We start from the raw sequence: 20,406 nt of genomic DNA, 5'->3' as shown, positions 1-20,406 counted from the left end.
GATTTACCTGGAGGTGGGAGAGACCCACGCCAAGCAGCCAGCCCAATAGGTTTTCCCTGTGCAGGTTGTTGGCGGGAAAGTGGGTCCCTCCTTAATGGGCCCCCTAGCCCATCGGAGGGAGGCCCCCTCCCCCTCGAGGTTTTACTACCCCCCCCCCACTTGACTTTCCACCCACCATGGCCTCTCAAACCCCAACCCACCCCACCCCCTTCACCCCCTCGCCGGAGTCTGCCAGCTTGACACCCGGAGAGATGCTGAACATAAATGATCTCGTGCTGCACGCCCAAAGTGCTGGAGAGCTGCTGGCCCCTGATTGGCGGAACTTCCTGACCCAGAAGGATGGATGTTGTGCCTCCAGCCTATTAACGCCAAATTGGCTGTTAAATTTCTTTTTATTCATTCACGGGATGTGGGCTTAGCTGGCTGGGCCAGCATTTATTGCCCATGCCTAGTTGCCCTTGAGAAGGTGGTGGTAAACTGCCTCCTTGAACTGCTGCAGTCCATGTGGTGTAGGTACACCCACAGTGCTGTTAGGAAGAGAGTTCCAGGATTTTGACCCAGCAACAGTGAAGGAACAGCGGTATATTTCCAAGTCAGGATGGTGAATGACTTGGAGGGGAACTTCCAGGTGGTGGTGTTCCCATCTACCTGCTGCTCTTGTCCTTCTAGATGGTAGTGGTCGTGGGTTTGGAAGGTGCTATCTAAGGAGCCTTGGTGAATTCCTGCAGTGGACCTTGTAGATGGTACACACTGCTGCTACTGTGCATTGGTGGTGGAGGGAGTGAATGTTTGTGAATGTGGCGCCAATCAAGCAGCTGCTTTGCCCTGGATGGTGTCCAGCATCTTGAGTGTTGTGGGAGCTGCACTCATCCAGGCAAGTGGGGAGTATTCCATCACACTCCTGACTTGTAGATGTTTGACAATCTTTGGGAAGTTAGGAGGAGATGAGTTACTCATCACAGGATTCCTAGCCTCTGACCTGCTCTTGCAGCCACAGTATTTATATGGCTAGTCAAGTTCAGTTTCTGGTCAATGGTAACCCCCCCCAGGATGTTGATAGTGGGGGATTCAGTGATGATAATACCATTGAACATGAAGGGGCGATGGTTGGATTCTCTCTTGTTGGAGATGGTCATTGCCTGACACTTGTGTAGTGTGAAAGTTACTTGCCACTTGTCAGCCCAAGCCTGAATATTGTTCCGGTCTCACTGCATTTGGACATGGACTGGTTTTGGGGCAGCTAGTGTTCACCTTGGAGGGCTCACCCATCCTCCACCCCTCCAACACTTTAGCCCCAAGGGGAGCAGGAAATCCAGCAACTTGTATAATTCAACCCCATGACAACTACATTGCTCTTGTCATAGCTTTGTTACGATATGGGTGAAAATACAATTATACTATATATGATGTACTTTGCACTGATCTTTTATTTTCTAAAATTTATTTTGTAGTCTCATTCACAAGCCACGGTGCAGAAACCAATAGCAGTCCCGACCTCTGCTGCAGTGCAGCCTTCAGGCCCTCAGAAACAACCACAACCACAAGATTCTGTGCCACAACGTAGTTTGACCCAGAACCCACAGATTATTGAGGTTTGTAATATGGTTCTGAGTACTAAAATCAAGCCACCTCTGATATTAGGCAGCACTGGCTTGTAATGAGCCAGCAAGACCACAGGTGGCGACAAGCTCAGTTTGAATTTTCTGTTGTAGATCTTTACTTTCCCAGATGAAGTGCTGCTATAATTAGTTAAACTTTCAACAACCTATCAGGGCTGCTCCATGCTTTTAATATCCAGATTTTAATTTGTATTTCTCCACCCTTCACAGGGAACTACCCAACTGTTTGCAGTTGAACCTTAAACTACCCAATAGGAAGAATCCTTAGCGTTAATTCTAGATTGTGATCTGTATGTGAGAATATCCTTACAGCGCTTTAATTTATAAAACTGATGGATAGCAGTAGACCAGCTGGCCCACTGGTTATACCCCTTACAGTTGTGATGCCTTTAGCATCATGGTGGTAGAGAAACTAAACAAATACTTTGTGTCTGTCTTTACGAGGAAAATACTAAAAAGCTCCCAGAAATAGTGGAGAATCAAGGGACTGGTGTAAGTGAGGAGCTGCAAAATATTAATATTAGTTTTTTTAAAAAGTACTAGATAAATTAATGGGACTTAAATCCCATGGACCTAATGAGCTACATCCCAGAGTGTTGAAAGAGATGGCTGCAGAGATAGTGGATGCATCAGTGGTCATCTTTCAAAATCCTGTAGACTCTGGAATGGTTCCTGAAGATTGGAAGGCAGCAAATGTAACCCCACTATTTAAGAAAGGAGGGGGAGTGAAAAAGGAATTACAGACCTGTTAGCCTGACGTCAGTGGTAGGGAAAATGCTAAAATCAACAATAAAGGACGTGATAACAGGGCGCTTAGGAAATAATGGTAGGATTGGGCAGAGTCAACATGGATTTATGAAAGGCCAATCATCTTTAACAAATTTGTTGTAGTTTTTTGAGGATGTAGCTAGCAGAATAGATGAGGGGAACAGGTGAATGTGGTACATTTAGATTTTCAGAAAGGTTTTGATAAGGTCCCACACAGATTAATAAACAAAATTAGAGCACATGGGACAAGGGCTACTATACTGGCGTAGATTGAGAGCTGGTCAACGGACAGAAAACAGAGTAGGAATAAATGGGTCATTTTCAGGTTGGCAGACTTTGACTGCAGGCGTACCACAAGGATCAGTGCTAGCGGCCCAGATATTTGTAATCTATATCACTGATTTGATTTTTTAATATTCTTTCATGGAATGTGGGCAAGGCCAGTATTTGTTGCCCATCCCTAATTGCCCTTGAACTGACGTTGCTACATCATTTCAGTCATAAGAGTCAACCAAATTATTGTGGATCTAGAGTCACTTGTGAGCCAGACCAGGTAAAGATGGCAGATTTCTTTCCTTAAAGGACATTAGTGATCCAGATGGGTTTTTTTGCAACAATCGATGATAGTTTCATGGTCACTATCACAGAGACTAGCTTTATATTCCAGATTTATTGACTGAATTCAAGTTCCACCAGCTGACATGGTGGGATTCAGACCCTTGTCCCCAGAGCATTAGGCTGGGTCTCCGGATCACTAGTCCAATGACATTAGTACTACGCCACCATCTCCCCAATTGGATATGGGGATTGTGTAATATTTACAAGTTTGAAGATGACACAAAACTAAGTGTGAGTTGTGAGGAGGATGCAAAGTCGCTTCAAGGGGGCTTGGAGAGACTAGGCGAGTGGGCAAAAATTTGGCAGATGGAATACAAAGTGGAGAAATGTGAGGTTATCCACTTTGGTAGGAAAAACAGAAATACAGAATACTTTCTAAATGGTGAGTGCTGGGAAGCGTTAAACTTCAAAGGGACCTGGGCGTCCTTATTCATGAGTCACTGAAAGCTAACATGGAGGTACAACAAGCAATTAAAAAGGCAAATGGTATGTTGGCCTTTTTTACAAGAGGATTTGAGTAAAGATGCCATACTGCAATTATATAGAGCTTTGGTGAGACCACAACTGGAGCATTGTATGCAGAACTCCTTACTTGCCACAGAGAGAGTGCAACAAAGGTTCACTAAATTAATCCCTGGGATGGAGGGATTGTCCTATGAGGAAAGATTAAATAGACTGGGCCTTTATTCTCTGGAGTTTAGAAGAATGCAAGGTGATCTCATTCAAACATACAAAATGCTTAGAGGGCTCGACAGGGTACATGCAGGAAAGATGTTTCTCTTGGCTGGGTGTCTAGAACCGGGGGATACAGTCTCAGAATAAGTGACAAGCCATTTAGGACTGAGGTGAGGAGAAATTCCTTGTCTCGGGGAGTGATGAATCTTTGGAATCCTCTGCCACAAAGGGCTATGAAGGCTCAGTCATTGAGTATGTTCAAGACTGAGAATGATAGATTTCTATGTATTAAAAACATCAAGGGATACAGGTGTAGAGCAGGAAATTGGTGTTGAAGCAGAAGATCAGCCATGATCTCATTGAATGGCGGAGCAGACACAAAGGGCTGAATAGCTTACTCCTGCTCCTATTTATCATGTTCTTATGATTTCCAACACTCTGCACCCCGGTACAGAGTTTAATCACCCCCTGGGAGAGGTTATAAAAGCTGATGGTCAATTTAGGGAGAAAGAAAATCCAACATAGTGAGGTGAGGTTAATCATGATTTATATTACCAAGTATCACACCTACCTTTTCTACACTTCGACTTCTACCCCAAACGTGTCTCTTTTGAAGATCGCATTGAATCCACGCTCTATACGAGCAGGCAATTTGTTCCATTGGTCAAATAACCTCTGGGTAAACAGCAACCTCTTCACATTTACCCTTCTATAACCCATACTCCGAACCTATCAACTTGAAATAATCTATCCATATCTCATCCCATCATTATTTTAAATTGTTCAATCAAATCATCCTCAAGGTCTATGCTTTTCTAAAGTAGATAGACCCAGGTTTTAAACCCTATTAGGAGAACTACAGTATTCGAAACTAGCCATTCACATGAACATCCTGAATATCACCCACCTTGTGAGGTGATCAAAACTGAACACTGCTCCAACTGAGATCTAACCAAGGTCATATACGTGAACATTAAGATGCCTTTTGTTTTACATTAAATCATTCTATTAGTGCCACCTAATACTCTTACTTTCTCCATCACTTCATAGCACTGCATATAAATTATTCACTATGCCACCAAGATATTTTTTCTTTCTCAACGGCCTTAAGTTCAGTACACTTTAGGCACGAAAGTCCTGCCCACAGGCTTAATAGCACATGTATCAATATTAAATGCCACTTAGAAAATATGGCTTCATTCTCCCATCACATCAAGATCTGCTTGCAACAGTGTGTTTACATCCATGATCATGATCCATGATCGTAACACTCGCACAGATCACCTGCAAATTTGTAGGCTGTTTCCCAACACCTATATCCAAGTCATTAATGAAGATCTTAAAGGCAACAGCCCTAACAATCCCTGCAAGACAGACTTGTATTCATGCAGATCCGGAGCGATTAATAACCACTTCTTCCTGGCAGGAATGCAATCAATCCTTAATCTTGTGTCTCATCCTCTGTTCAATTTCCAAGATTCTATCATAAAGCAATCTATTGTAGGCACCTTGCTAAAAGCTTTCTGAAGATCCATCAATATTTGTCAGGCTACCTTCACGCATCAGGTAGTAATTTCTTTGAAAAAATCAAATAGATTGGTCAGATCCAATCTTTCCTTTCCAGAAGCCAAGTTGAATGAGTCCCCTAACTCCTTCTCTATCCAGATTATCACATACAATATATGTTGTGACCCTATCTAGCATCTTACCTATGATAGAAGTCAAGCTAATAGCACTTTGTTCCGTGGTTCTGACTTGTTGTCCGTTTTGAAAATAAGTCTCCTTCCAAGAGTTTGTTGTAACCTTGAACATACGAAAGGTCACACACTGATAGGTGCATGCATGACTTTACTGATGAATTACAATTTGTGTTTAATAAGTGCATTACTTCAAACTATTAAGTTACAATTAAATATAATGAAGTATTTACAATGTGGTACACTAAAATCCTCAATATGCAATATGAACAAAGGGCTCACGAAGCACATGCCCCATCTCTTTAAACATCATTAGGTGGATGCTATCAGGACCGGGAACCTGATCTGTCTGGGGATTCCTAATACTTTTGAAGATGGTATCCTGATCTACTTTGATTTATACGTTTTGCACAATAACTGTATAGTGCATTGCTGATAACTGAACATCGTTCTCCGAAATAAATCCTATATCCCATATCCTGGGAGTCCATTCATATCTGTTCTGAGGAACCCTTCGTTAGCCCTGCACAATTTCAGTTGACTTATGATGGGGGGGGCGGAGGCGTGTGTGGAGAAAAGCTTTCATCATTGATATTTTTGTGTTTTGTATTTTTTATATTCGTTCATGGGATGTGGGTGTCGCTGGCTAGGCCAGCATTCATTGCCCATCCCTAATTGCCCTTGTTTAGAGGGCATTTAAGAGTCATTGCTGTGGGTCTGGAGTCACGTAGGCCAGACCAAGTAAGGATTCCCTAGAGAACCAGGTGGGTTTTTACGCCAATCGGCAGTGATTTCATGGTTGTCTTCAGTCTTTGAATTCCAGATTTTTTTTATTGAATTCAAATTCCAAACCTGCCATGGCAGGATTCAAACCCAGGTCCCCAGAGCATTACCCTGGATCTCTGGTCAGTGACAAGACCACTATGCCACCGCCACCCCCTACATGCAACAGGTCATGCAGGCAGCCTGCTCCAGAACCTCTAGCTTATCTCTAGTTCTTAAATTGGTTGTTAGAAATCGTGTAGGAGCATCTTGAATTTCTTCCTTGCTGTCTGTGTATACTGCTTGAGACATGCCCCCTAGCTAGATGACTAAAATGATAAATTTCTAATATGAGGTGTAGTATAGCTTCCTGGAATATTTCTCCATTTTAATCATAGCGTAATCTGATTTATTGGTCATTACTTAATAATGATACATCAGATTCCTAAGCTGCAGCATGAGAAGTATTGTTTTATGATTTACTTAACTCTACTATTTGAGATTATGAACTAAGGTACAATTTTAAATATTCCAGATTTTATGGAAGAAAGCAATATTTATGATGATTTACATTTGACCCAATAAGATTAAAATGCATTGTTCTGAGACTATACAACAAACTTTACGGAGGCTTGTAAATCCACAGGTTTTTACATCCACATCAACGACCAATGCATTTCCAAAGCACATTCAAACAGCAGCAACAGTGCAGCAATGTTTCATAGACACTTCAACAGGTAATGTGCATCATCCAAGGATAAGCAACATTAATACTCTACTCAATGGACCCAACTGTACACACAAGGTAATTGCAAAACTAATAGGAAATCATTAGAGAAAGCGATGGCAACATTCTCTATTTTATTTCTTTTGTCTCCTCTTTTAAACATTTTTCAGATGCCCTCATTGCAGGGATGAATCTGTCGATTGTACTGTACTTCACTAGTCTTCACATACAGACAGAATAATCTTCCACCTGTATCAACCTCTTAAACACTTCATGTGACACCCCACCTCTCAGCCACAGACTCAATCTATGGAGACTTCTTCCAGTCTCTTTCTCCCATTAGGAACAGCAGTCTTGACTTCTTGATCGGTTTGAAAGTCTTAGTTCCGTTGGCTTTTCTTTACAGTTTGCTTTCCTTAACAGGATAAGGAAGCCTCAATTTTTTTTTCTGAAGTTACAAGTTTTCTCAGGTTTGGTGTTGTCACCTTTTAGCTGCTGTCTTTCAGTTTTTGGCCCACCACGGTGTGGGTCAGCTAAGCTTTGATTAATCTCAACCTCTGGTAGATTGTCATTGATCCAGTAGATCTGTTGTAATCTCTTGACTCCCTGTCAGTAATAGTCATGACATCTCATAATACATTATAACATTTTGAAATTTCACTTAGACAATGGCATTTTGGGATACAGTATATTAGTAATTTGAGAAATGGCGTGTGGTAGGTTTAGAATGCTTGAAAGGAACAGCTGTAATCAGTAGAGTTCAGGGGAAATATATTCTGCTAACATGTAAGAACAAACCAGCTAGCAATGAAGTAGCATGGAGGTATAAAGAGATGAGGATAAAATTGAAACTAAAGAATCAGGTACACACTAACTATATAGTAAACGAAAAGGAATTGGATATGCATCTGAAGAGAAAACATTTCCAGTGCTATGAGGAAGGGGCAGCTAAGTGGGATTAACTGAGTTGCTTTTGCAAAGAGCCAGCAGAGACATAATGGGCCAAATGGCCTTCTGTGCTGTAACCATTCTACAATTCTATGATATGATAACTTTGGACCTTCTGGTTCCAAAACCATTCTACCACTGGCAGGAATTCTTCACCTCTTCTTTGGTCTGTGGTAGGCTAATTGATAGCGATTGGTTGTCCGTGATAAGTAACAACTCCATTATTGTCGTATCATGCAATTAGGAACATATGAGCAGGAGAAGGCCCTTCGGCCCCTTGAGTCCACTCCACTATTCAACCTGATCATGGCTGACCTTCTACCTCAAAGCCATGTTCCCACACTATCCCCATACCCCTAGATATCGTTAATATCTAGAAATATTAATTAATTAAGATCCCTGTCTTGAATATGCTCAATGACTAAGCGTCCACAGCCCTCTAGGGTAGAGAATTCCAAAGATTCACCCACCTCTGAGTCAAGAAATTCCTCCTCATCTCAGTCCTAAATGGCCTACCTCTTATCCTGAGACTGTGTTCCCGGATTCTAGACATTACCTAGCCAGGGGGAAACATCCATCCTGCATCCACCCTGTTGAACCCTGTAAGAATTTTGTATGCTTCAATGAAATCACCTCTCATTCTTCTAAACTTTGCTTCTACCAAAATGGTAGATGGAATCTAGTCTATTTTTCTGTCTAGCAGTTCCCGTGGGGGACCTATAACACAGGGTGAAGTTACTAAGCACTTGGAGAAAGACTTTAATTATAGCAAGGGTGCAATGAAAACCCAGGAAATTTGGGGTCAGTGTCTTTAACAGAGGGTGGTTAAAATGTGGAATCCACTGCCTCAAGCTATTATTTTAAACGAATTCTTTTAAATGGGAACTGGTTAGTTGCTTGTAAAGAGACATGGTGATCAAGAGGAGAAGGGCATGAGACCAGATGTTCATGGAGAAAAGCACCGGTTGGGCTGAATGACCTGTTTCTACCCTGCAGTATTGTAATTTGAAAAGATGTGTGCTTGCCTGAGTGGTTTTACTGTCTCAGTGCAGAGTCCTCTCTTCATTGTGTAAAATGGGCCCTAAAGTTCCAGAGAGATCCTCTGGATCCCAGCTAGTCTCCAGCCAGAGTTTATGCTGGGAGTGACCCATAGAATTTCAGGGCCAGTTTCTAAGAATAATTTGAAGAGAGCAATAAGCTGAATTTAAAGAGGTTTTACTGAGAAAGCTGACAGCCTTAGTTCAGTGAAAGCCACATTAAACTAATGGCAGTGGTGGCCTGAAGACTCGGAACCCCTGCTCCTCACAGGAATTTGTTACCCCCTGGAAAAGGTTACTAAATTCTGTGTTGAGTATGGATTTCCTACAGCCCTTCAAATGGGAAATGGACAAGTTCCTGCAGGAGGAAAATACTTTCAGTTAAAGAGATTGCGCTGCTCTGATTAGGTCGATTTATTGGTTACACAGTCAGTCCGCTGGTCCTTTGCTTTAGTTTTTTTATCCCCCCGGAAAGGCATCAGATTTTTCTTCCTGATTCCTCAGAGATTTTTTTGATCTGGGAACATATGAGGTAGGGTGGAGAAAGGTCATTAGAGTGGGAGGAGGTTTGTATGGCGTATACACATCAGCATGGACGAGCTGGGTCCAATTGTGCTGTGGATTCCGTGTATTTCAGTATTATCCATGATAAGTGCGGGGTGGGGGGTTAATCCCATTCAAAGTTGCACCATGTTTGCACAGGATGGACTGGATGGACTGAATGGTATTTTTCCATCCTTCGTTTTGCATGTTTGTATAACTTTCCCATTGCTCATCCTCTGCCTATTGAATTGCAGGTTCGTTTTTCTTTCCAGGATATTAGAAAACATACACTATATTTCAAAAGCTGCCAAAGAATTAAATAGCTGAAAGTTTAATTGCTACTTTTTATTAAACAGAAAATATTGCCCAAGTACATGAAATATAGTAAATGCTGAGGATGTAGACGATTTTGTTGCAATAAGTTTTATTTATCTTTCTAACTTTAATATTGTTTGATATACACCATATGTAATACTTCAGTTTTACCTTTAATGATATTGTGTCTGAAACACAGTGCATCCCTTGTAATAAGTCATTTTCTGTTAACTGAAGGTTATTTTATGAAATCATTGTGTTTCTATTCTTGGTGCACTAATTAGTAAATAGGAGAAAATTGCGATCAAAAAATAATTATTCCTAAATAACTTACTCCTAAGCGGAATAACCTATATCGTGTTATCCATGTCTCCGCAGTCTGGATCATCCACTTCCCCACCTCAGTCCCAGCAACAGTTAGTAATCCAACACTCGGTCTTCAATAACTCTGTTTCGAAGACAAAAGATCCTCCTCGATACGAGGAAGCAGTCAAGCAGACTCGCAGTTTAAAACAGCAGGAGGTAAGCATGATGCAGTAGTGATTTAAATTAGGCTAACACTTAAGTTAATGATGAAACATTGGAAGTACTGGTGAAGATACCGCAGTTAATGCGGTGATTTGTGGGACCCGAGATATTGCAGCCAGTCATGTAGAGGGAATGTTACGGAGCCACAGCTAATTAATTTAAATAAAAGCAAAAAACTGCGGATGCTGGAAATCCAAAACAAAAATAAAAATACCTGGAAAAACTCAGCAGGTCTGACAGCATCTGCGGAGAGGAACACAGTTAACGTTTTGCGTCCGTATGACTTCAACAGAACTAAGGAAAAATAGAAGAGAGGTGAAATATAAGCTGGTTTAAGGGGGGGTGGGACAAGTAGAGCTGGATAGAGGGCCAGTGATAGGTGGGGCTAACCAAAAGATGTCATAGACAAAAAGGACAAAGGTATTGAAGGTGGTGATATTATCTAAGGAATGTGCTAATAGGTGACATTAAGGGTAGAAAGCAGGACAAGCAAGGTACAGATAGCCCTAGTGGGGTGGGGTGGGGGGAAGGGATCGAAATAAGCTAAAAGGTAGAGATAAAACAATGGATGGAAATACATTTAAAAATAATGGAAATAGGTGGGAGAAGAAAAATCTTTTTAAATTATTGGAAAAAAGGGGGATCGGAAAGTGGGTGGGGATGGAGGAGAGAGTTCATGATCTAAAATTGTTGAACTCAATATTCAGTCCGGAAGGCTGTTAAGTGCCTAGTCGGAAGATGAGGTGCTGTTCCTCCAGTTTGCGTTGAGCTTCACTGGAACATTGCAGCAGGCCAAGGATGGACATGTGGGCATGAGAGCAGGGCGGTGTGTTGAAATAGCAAGCGACAGGGAGGTCTGGGTCATGCTTGCTGACAGACCAAAGGTGTTCCGCAAAGCGGTCACCCAGTCTGCATTTGGTCTCTCCAATGTAGAGGAAACCGCATTGGGAGTAGCGAATGCAGTAGACTAGATTGAGGGAAGTGCAAGTGAAATGCTGCTTCACTTGAAAGGAGTGTTTGGGCCCTTGGACGGTGAGGAGAGGGGAAGTAAAGGGGCAGGTGTTGTACCTTCTGCGGTTGCATGAGAAGGTGCCGTGAGAGGGGGTTGAGGTGTAGGGGGTGATGGAGGAGTGGACCAGGGTGTCCCGGAGGGAACGATCACTGCGGAATGCCGCCGGGGGAGGTGAAGGGAAGATGTGTTTGGTGGTGGCATCATGCTGGAGTTGGCGGAAATGGCGGAGGATGATCCGTTGAATGCGGAGGCTGGTGGGATGATAAGTAAGGACAAGGGGGACCCTATCATGGTTCTGGGAGGGAGAGGAAGGTGTGAGGGCGGATGCGCGGGAGATGGGCCGGACATGGTTGAGGGCCCTTTCAACCACCATGGGTGGAAAACCTCGGTTAAGGAAGAAGGAGGACATGTCAGAGGAACTGTTTTTGAAAGTGGCATCATCAGAACAGATGTGACGGAGGCAAAGGAACTGAGAGAATGGGATGGAGTCCTTACAGGAAGCAGGGTGAGGAGCTGTAGTCAAGGTAGCTGTGGGAGTCGGTAGGCTTGTAATGGATATTGGTGGATAGTCTTATCACCAGAAATTGAGACAGAGAGGTCAAGGAAGGGAAGGGAAGTGTCAGAGATGGACCATGTGAAAATGATGGAGGGGTGGAAATTGGAAGCAAAATTAATAAATTTTTCCAGGTCCAGACGAGAGCATGAAGCCGCACCGAAGCAATCATCGATGTACCGGAGAAAGAGTCGTGGGAGAGGGCCAGAGTAAGACTGGAACAAGGAATATTCCACATACCCCATAAAGAGACAGGCATAACTGGGGCCCATGCGGGTACCCATAACCACACCTTTTATTTGGAGGAAGTGAGACGAGTTTAAGGAGAAATTGTTCAGTGAAAGAACAAGTTCAGCCAGATGGAGGAGAGTAGTGGTGGATGGGGATTGTTCGGGCCTCTGTTCGAGGAAGAAGCGGAGAGCCCTCAGACCATCCTGGTGGGGGATGGAGGTGTAGAGGGATTGGACATCCATGGTGAAGAGGAGGCGGTTGGGGCCAGGGAACTGGAAATTGTTGATGTGACATAAGGTGTCAGAGGAATCACGGATGTAGCTGGGAAGGGACTGGACAAGGGGAGAGAGAATGGAGTCAAGATAACGAGAAATGAGTTCCGTGGGGCAAAAACAGGCTGACACGATCAGTCTGCCGGTACAGTCCTGTTTGTGGATTTTGGCTAGGAGGTAGAAGCGGGCCGTCCGAGATTGGGCGACTATGAGGTTGGAAGCGATGGAGGGAAGATCTCCAGAGGAGATGAGGTCAATAACAATCCTGGAAAGCTGCTTACACTGTCCCTCCCTCCTGCCTAAACTTGATTAATTTCCATCGAAAACAAAGCCACAATGTCGGAAATGAGACCGACATGAACTGGGGGGCCTGAGGCATCCCTGATATTGAGTCTCTGGCCATTTTTAAATGGCACCGTGACCTGGGGGCACTGGCCGGGCCTCCCCGAAGCGGCAGCCGGGCCGGGCCTGGGCCTCCCTGAGGCGGCTACACTGGTGAAGAGTTCAAACTAACTAAAGGTAAGTTTAGGAAGCTCATCACACAAGGAGCAATCAATATGTGGACTAGACATCTGGGTCGACCAGTTAGAGGCAAAATGCTTGAATTATTTCAGAACCTTTTGGATGTTGTGATGAGGGTTTTACCAGCTGGATGAGCTAAGAAGCTTTTCTTCCCTCTGTATTTGTTGTATTACTTAACCCCAAAGCTACATTCCTGCTTTCTGATCATTGTACATCTGAAACTACTTAGCACTGACAAATGAGCAATAGCCTGAGAACAGTGATTCTAAGCCGGCTGGACATAGAACAAATAGCATTTTTTCTTGTAACCCTGTGTAGGTGTTCAGCGCGCACAGTCAGCAGATGGATGATCTTTTTGATATCCTAATTGAGAGCGGAGGTAAGGTGAATTCAATATATTGACACTGTGAATTGAACTATTACACTAATTATTGGTGAAATATGTGTTTTGTTATGTGGAAGATGGCAGACCTAGGATTTGAGAGAATAGGTGATTAATGTTTTATAACTGGCTATAGAGGCAGTCATACCTGAAAGCACTGAAGTCAGGGTAGGCTATGCCATGGAATAGCTACATGATATATACGGTTGTCTAAAACATCTATAAGCACGTGATAGTGTTTGTATTCCAACACAGCAACATGGGTTAACAATGTTCCATCATTTATACCACGAGAAAGGTCATGCTCAGAAGGGTAATGCCTTTCAATGTGATTTATGCAATCATGGGTCTGCTAGATTCTATTTCAAGAAGATGGTGTCCTTTTAAATGGATAATGTTTTTGCAATTTTCCTGTTGTCATATAGAGAAATGATTCGGTATAGGATGCAGCAATCTCTTACAGATTGAGGAACGTCTCAACATGACAGCCTACCTATTGTGCTGTGTTGCCAAATGGTTACTTTTTAAAGGTTTCATTTTCTTTACTGTTTTACAGCTTCCTATTTTGCTAAATTCAAACAATTGTGGAAAGGAAACTGGTTCATTATTATTGAAAACGTGCACTAAGATCACTCAAATGGTTTATAACTATTGTGACATATGTGGAACTCTCCCATTTTCCAGTTACCATAGAGTAGAATGATAATATTTTTTAAAATGTGTTTAGTGCAGTATTTATGACACTGACTTTTATCACCTTCTGTTGTGCAACAGAGATTTCACCAATTGTAAAAGAAGAAGCATTACCCGCTACCAAGATGAGAGCTGTTGTAGCCAACATCTCCTCCTTGCCTGTAAACTCAGCATTGTCTCGACCACCACCACGAGTTCAGATGGCACCTCCACCACTGTCCCTTGAATCAACAAATGATCTCTCGGTTGGTTCAGAAAATCAACTGGAGGCCTTTCTGGATGGTACGTTGTCATCTGGTGCCAATATTCCTCAAATGACAGTCAGCCAAGAGGGCTCGGACACTCTTCCTTTAATGGAGGATCTTCAGAATGATCTACTGAATACGCCCAACATTCTGGACCAGCATCATTCTGCTATGGATACCTGTGATATGCATTTCACTGCAGAAAGTTCTTGCCTGAACTTGGACCTCCAAGACACTAATTTGGACAGTATGGACTGGCTGGACCTGACGATGCCGGTTTCAAGTACAGGACTCACTCCCATTAATAGTGCTGCTCCTAGTGTGTTTTCCACTGATTTTCTGGATGGTCATGATCTTCAGCTACATTGGGAGTAATACAGCCAGGCTTTTAGTGGCACCTGAACAAAATCAATATGCTTTCTTGGTGTTGTGTGTCAATCGTCTAGTAATGGTTAGTACTCCAATGTAGTAACAAAACAAGCCAAGTTAAGATTCTCTGGTCCAGTCCACTTTATTGTCTCTAGATAGATGAGTGGGCAGTGATTTAAAAAAAAGTGATGATTCAGGGCAACTGACAATCCTACAGTCTGGCCATTTTAAGGCTTTGTACTTTAATGTAACGTTTTATTCTGGTGTCAGTGGTAATTACTGTTCTGTTGAAATGAAGATTGAAATTGGAAAGAATTTCTTCTTCGTACAGGTGAACTTTCCTGTGGGTGGCCTGAGCCAAAATGCATGGTAATTGTGAAGTTTATTACACTGGCTGGTTCAGTGACTTTTTAATCAGTCTGAGTGAAGTATTCCAATCTTCTGAATGCGGAGATGTTTTTGAACTAGCTAATCTTTTCCTACTTTGTACATTTTGTTTTAATGTTCTTTTCAGTAATGTTTTCATCTGTTTTATTACACAAAGAAGATATGATGGTCCTGGTCCGGGGAAAAATCTTCCAGTTTATAATGACCACGGATACTCAACCTGTAGTAGATTTTTGGGTGTAATTCTTGGATCACTGTTAATTCTGCAAAACCATGAAAGTACAATATGTCAACCAGAAGTTTGTCTCTCTTACTTCAGGCAAATAATTTTTCACTGGAATCCGTACATTTTGGTACTGATTAATAAGCCTGTGGCATCTTTTCTCTAACAGTCCACCTGTCAATTTTCACATTTAATCGGCACCTTCAGTATTCGAAGGTGGACAAGGAGCTTGACCACCCCTGTAACATTTAACCAAAATGCAAAAAGAAGAATGGTCAGGATGAATTAGTCCAGTGCCAAACATGTTCCCATGCCTTTTTTTGTTAATTATGAACCTGATCTTACAGTCAACCAGGAAAAAGGGATTTGGCAATATTTACATTCATGACGTGTTTTTTTTTAATGAAACTGAGTTCATTGAATCGTTTTTGGAGGCCATTCCAAATTACAAGCAATTTTGAGAATGCAATAGTGCTAACATAATACGCTCTTTCAATAATTAGCAAAATACCAGCATAGTGTTTGAACTGGTAACTTTTAAAGGGCCATATTTTAGAAGATCCATTGGGAGAGCTTTTTTCAGTTGTTTACAAGTTGAGAGATATTGAAACACTTGATGTTATTGCCTTGTGACCTGACCAAGCTGCTTCATGGTTCTGCTCTCTTCCACCCCCTCCCCCCCCACCCCCTCCCCAAAAAATGGATTTGCCAAACACTTTATGAATGAAAACGTGATGTGATGTGAGTAATATTATGAAATGTAATGTGTCCTTATAATGGGAATGATTTCAGTTATCAGCCAAAGGGTGCATAATGTAGAAAGTGCAGATTTTTAATCAAAGACTGCAATTTTTAAAATTAAAGCAGGGTTAAGAGTTTTGAGGAGATGAAATTGTCTATATTTTACACGTGAATTAAATGTAGTACAAAAAATGTAAATATATAAATTGAAACAAAATCATTGCCTTTACCAGTTCAGGAATCTCAAAAATATTCAGACGATGCAACGTTTAGCAGAATGTGAGTGGGTAACTGATGTCACTCTGCTCCCGGAACGCCCTCAGGAATGATTTCTATTCAGATGGTTAATTTCAGAGAATGCTGGATTGTCTTCTCGTGTGAAACATAGTGCGACCCACAGTCTAAAAAGTCACAAATTTGGAGTTTGAATGTTTTTGTTGTTTAAAGCTACTTGGCTGTGGAGATTCCCATAATGAGCCCTTTTATTCTGTTTGCAGTGAAATGATCTTTATGAGGGATTGCTGATTAGGCCAATTGTTTAACATTTCTTATAGTCCGCATTTGTGGTTACATATGGAAATCTGGGTGAGCAAAGAAGCACAGAGCAAATTGAAAGCCAAATGTTTCATTGCCATAGAATATCTTGTCAAAGTAACACTAATTACATAATTGTTTTTTCTGTGTATTTCTGCACAGCTTCTGAAAGTCGAGGTCAGTAATGTGACGAATGCCAGTATTTCAGAAGTATAAACCACTACTAAACCAACAGCATCCAGCAAACAACACCAAAGTATTACCATAGCTAAGAAACATCTCTCCATGTTTCGTGTCCAGCTTGCAGCTTATGACTTTGTTCTTGAAAATCTTATCCCACTGTCAGATCACTGCACATACACGTCCCCTCACAGAAGGAAGCTGCTGCTAGGTGTCTGCCAATGCTGCACAGATTAGTTTTACACAAAGGTAGAGTGTAGGAGGGCTGATGATGGACACGTCAGGTTGAATTTTGCCGGGTGGCTGGCGATCCCAACATTGGCCTCGATTGTGGGTCACTATCACAGCATTGACCTTGGCAGGATGTCGGACACAATCTTAGGGGCAGCAGTCGATTTACAGAATCAGGAGGTCTGTTCAGCATGACCTGTGGACAGGGGCCGCTGGCCTCCTTCACAATGGGGCCAGCAGCGAGAATGGCAGTCGTTGCCATGGAAGCTCCTTCAGTAGGGGTGCAGCTGCTGCCATTGCCCCAAGAGTTAAGATTAGTAGAGACCTCAGTTGCCATGAAGTGGCTGCGATGACAGACCTTCTGCTCAGGGTGACCTGAGCTTTCTGCCAACAGATTGATTTAAACAAACTTGGTGTTTTATATTTCGTACCCCCCTGTTGCCCCCACTCTTTCCAGGCTCCTCACACAGCGGGAGACCTGGGCTCTGCCAGAGTAGGGACTGATTGCCCTATAATTATCCTAATTGGCTACTACTGGGCAGGTAGATGTTGCTGCCAGTAGTCCATCTCCATGAAAAGCACGTGGTGGCCTGAATATATCTGAGTCAGCCCAATGTGATTCCATCAAAATTTCTACGCCCCCGCCCCTCCCCTCCCCTCCCTCCTATGCCTCCAAATCTGGCCCCACCGGTTTCGGGGAAATTCAGCCGATCACTTCAGAGCAGTTAACTTTCTTGTATTTGCTCAAACAGGTAACTGCATAGAGTATTTACAAATTTACCCTTGTGCGCTAAGAAACAGAAACTGTTTGAGCCACAGACTCAAAGAATAGATATTTTTTGAATGAAATATGAAGGGATTTTATATTTTTGTGCCAGAATATATTTTCTAGCTGTTGTTGGATTAACTTCCCAAATGCAGTGACATTAAAAAGGTTTAGCACTAGATTTATTATTTAGGAATTATTGTGGGTGGCCTCTTGATTTGAAAGGGCCAAGATGTTTAGTTATTTGAGGAAACAAAGAATTTAGTGCAGGACTGCAATTCAGCAATGTCTGTTCCTCCATTATCTACCCGACAATTAATCCTAACAATGGAAACCTACCCTGGTTAGAGTCTCATTGCTAATTGTTGATTATTGTCAATTAGGCAGCTTCTCTTATTGAACTGTGCTGAAATATAAGCTTGCCAAGTGGAAACCAATGATGGAAGTTAAAGATTCATGTGGTAAACATGAGATATATATTTTACAATTTAATTGTGCTGGTTACAGAAATATTGTGTGGTTAGGGAAAACACAGGGTAAACTAGACTTGCCTATGATCCTGGAACGTAAATTGAGCAATTACCAAAGAAAAAAAACATGATTTTGAAACCCCTGAATACCAGTTATAAGTACACCTCCACGGTAGAGTACATTAGATGTTAGACATTGCTTATAAGAAGAATGCATTTTGTATAAGATGTTTTTCATAGCCACACTATGTCTTAGCATCTCAATTTATTATAAATTGCTGACAAACTCCAAAATTGAAATCTTGTACATTTTAACACTAGATATTTCATATAGCCAGCCTTTGGGGGTCCAGGAAGAATGTAAGGTGTGTTTCTTCTATATCATACCACGATGCCTTTGTAATAACTATTTGCACCCATGAGAAATTCCATATCATGTTCAAATACCATATGTTTTGCACATTTGTATATATGTAATGCATATTTTTATATGTGTGAGTACATTTATCCGTAAAAGCCTTGTAAATATTGGCAGTGTTGGTAGTTTCTGATGATGTGTATCTCAGCAATTTTGCATTACTGCTGTGTTTCAATAAAATGTTAATGTCCTGTGATTTGCATTCCAGTGCCCGCCTTAGATAATCTCTGTTTCTGCAATACCAGTTACTCCGCTAAATGTAAACACATGAAGTGCATGCATCCTGTGGGCAACCCCTTTGCAAATCTGTACCTAATGCACGTGGCTTTCACACATGTGCTTGTCCAATATTTTAGTAGGGAAACTGAAAATAAAGATTGTTTAAGCTGCCTTCTTTTTACTGAGAACAAGTGAACAAAATGGGTGGATGATCATTGGGATGCCAAAAGTCACTTCTGTGATCCAAGCACTCTGGGTGTCAGAGGCTTGGGAAAATACAAGGATCAATGGAAAAATGGGAGGATTTACACCTTCCCTCTGCATTTTACTTAGGCAGGGCCTGATTTTGTATTCATTGCTTCGAATGGAGCAAACATCCTTTTCCTGAAAGGGTCTCTGCTGCTATTGAATGTTAATGTCCTTTAGGGAAGAAAATCTGCCATATTTACCTGGTCTGGCCTATATGTGACTCCAGATCCACAGCAATCTGGTTGACTCTTAGGTGCCCTCTGAAATGGCCTAGCAAGTCACTCAGTTGTATCAAACCGCAACAAAGTCTCAAAGGAATGAAACCAGACGGACCACCCGGCATCAATCTCGGCACTGGAAATGACAATGGCAATGTCAACCCTGCAAAGTCGTCCTCACTAATATGTGGGGGCTAGTGCCATAATTGGGAGAGCTGTCTCACAGACTAGTCAAGCAACAGCCTTTGTCCCCACAACAACTGCGCAGTGGTCAAGCAACAGCCTGACACAATCATCCTCACGGAATCATACCTTACAGATAATGTCCCAGACACCACCATCACCATCCCTGGGTATGTCCTGTCCCACTGAAAGGACAGACCCAGCAGAGGTGGCAGCACAGTGGTATACAGTTGGGAGTTGCCCTGGGAGTCCTCAACATCGACCCCATGAAGCCTCATGGCATCAGGTCAAACATGGGCAAGGAAACCTCCTGCTGATTACCATGTACTGCCCTCCTCAGCTGATGAATCAGGGTTCCTCCATATTGAACACCACTTGAAGGAAGCACTGGAGGGTGGCTAGGGTGCAGAATGTACTCTGGGTGGGGGACTTCAATATCTATTTCCAAGAGTGGCTCAGTAGCACCACTACTGACCAAGCTAGCAGAGTCCTAAAGGACATAGCTACTAGACTGGGTCTGCAGCAGGTGGTGAGGGAACCAAGAAGAGAAAAACACATACTTGACCTCAATCTCACCAACCTGCCTGCCGCAGATGCATCTGTCCATGACAGTGTCAGTAGGAATGGCCACTGCACAGTTGTGGGGACGAAGTCTCATCTTCACATTGAGGATACCCTCCATCGTTCTGTGTGGCACTACCACCGTGCTAAATGGGATAGACTTCGAACAGATCTAGCAACTCGACTAGGCATCCATGAGGTGCTGTGGGCCATCAGCAGAATTATACCCAAACACAATCTGTAACCTCATAGCCTGGCATATCCCCCATTCTACCATTACCATCAACCCTGGTTCAATGAAGAGTGCAGGAGTGGCACCAGGCATACCTAAAAATGAGGGGTCAACCTGGTGAAGCTATAACACAGAACTACTTGCAAGCAGCAAGTGATAGACAGAGCTACTGGATACCACAACCAATGGATCAGATATAAACTCTAATGTCCTGGCATATCCAGCCGTGAATGGGACAATTGAACAATTCACTGGAGGAGGTGGCTCCACAAATACTC

At 42.5% G+C, this 20,406-nt stretch overlaps 2 protein-coding genes across 8 annotated transcripts in view; both read left to right on the top strand.

Annotated features, from left to right (window-relative positions):
- mrtfba (myocardin related transcription factor Ba) overlaps positions 1 to 18,662 on the top strand; it is a 290,981-nt gene extending 272,319 nt beyond the window's left edge. For 4 of the 7 annotated variants that reach the window (XM_078559102.1, XM_078559100.1, XM_078559101.1 and 1 more), the window contains 5 exons: positions 1,452 to 1,592; positions 6,786 to 6,944; positions 10,088 to 10,231; positions 13,146 to 13,206; positions 13,984 to 18,662. In XM_078559102.1, coding sequence (XP_078415228.1) covers positions 1,452 to 1,592; positions 6,786 to 6,944; positions 10,088 to 10,231; positions 13,146 to 13,206; positions 13,984 to 14,522 — 1,044 coding nt within the window. In that variant the 3' untranslated portion in view covers positions 14,523 to 18,662. The remainder of the gene's footprint in view (positions 1 to 1,451; positions 1,593 to 6,785; positions 6,945 to 10,087; positions 10,232 to 13,145; positions 13,207 to 13,983) is intronic. The other 3 variants (XM_078559104.1, XM_078559105.1, XM_078559106.1) reach the window with 3 other exon arrangements.
- Positions 1 to 20,406, top strand: part of lyrm1 (LYR motif containing 1) — an 862,750-nt gene that overhangs the window by 776,920 nt on the left and 65,424 nt on the right. The gene's annotated exons all lie outside the window — the stretch shown is intronic.

The sequence above is a fragment of the Cetorhinus maximus genome, chromosome 15, assembly GCF_964194155.1.
Source record: "Cetorhinus maximus chromosome 15, sCetMax3.hap1.1, whole genome shotgun sequence".
NCBI lineage: Eukaryota > Metazoa > Chordata > Chondrichthyes > Lamniformes > Cetorhinidae > Cetorhinus > Cetorhinus maximus.
This window is presented reverse-complemented; position numbering and strand designations above follow the sequence as displayed.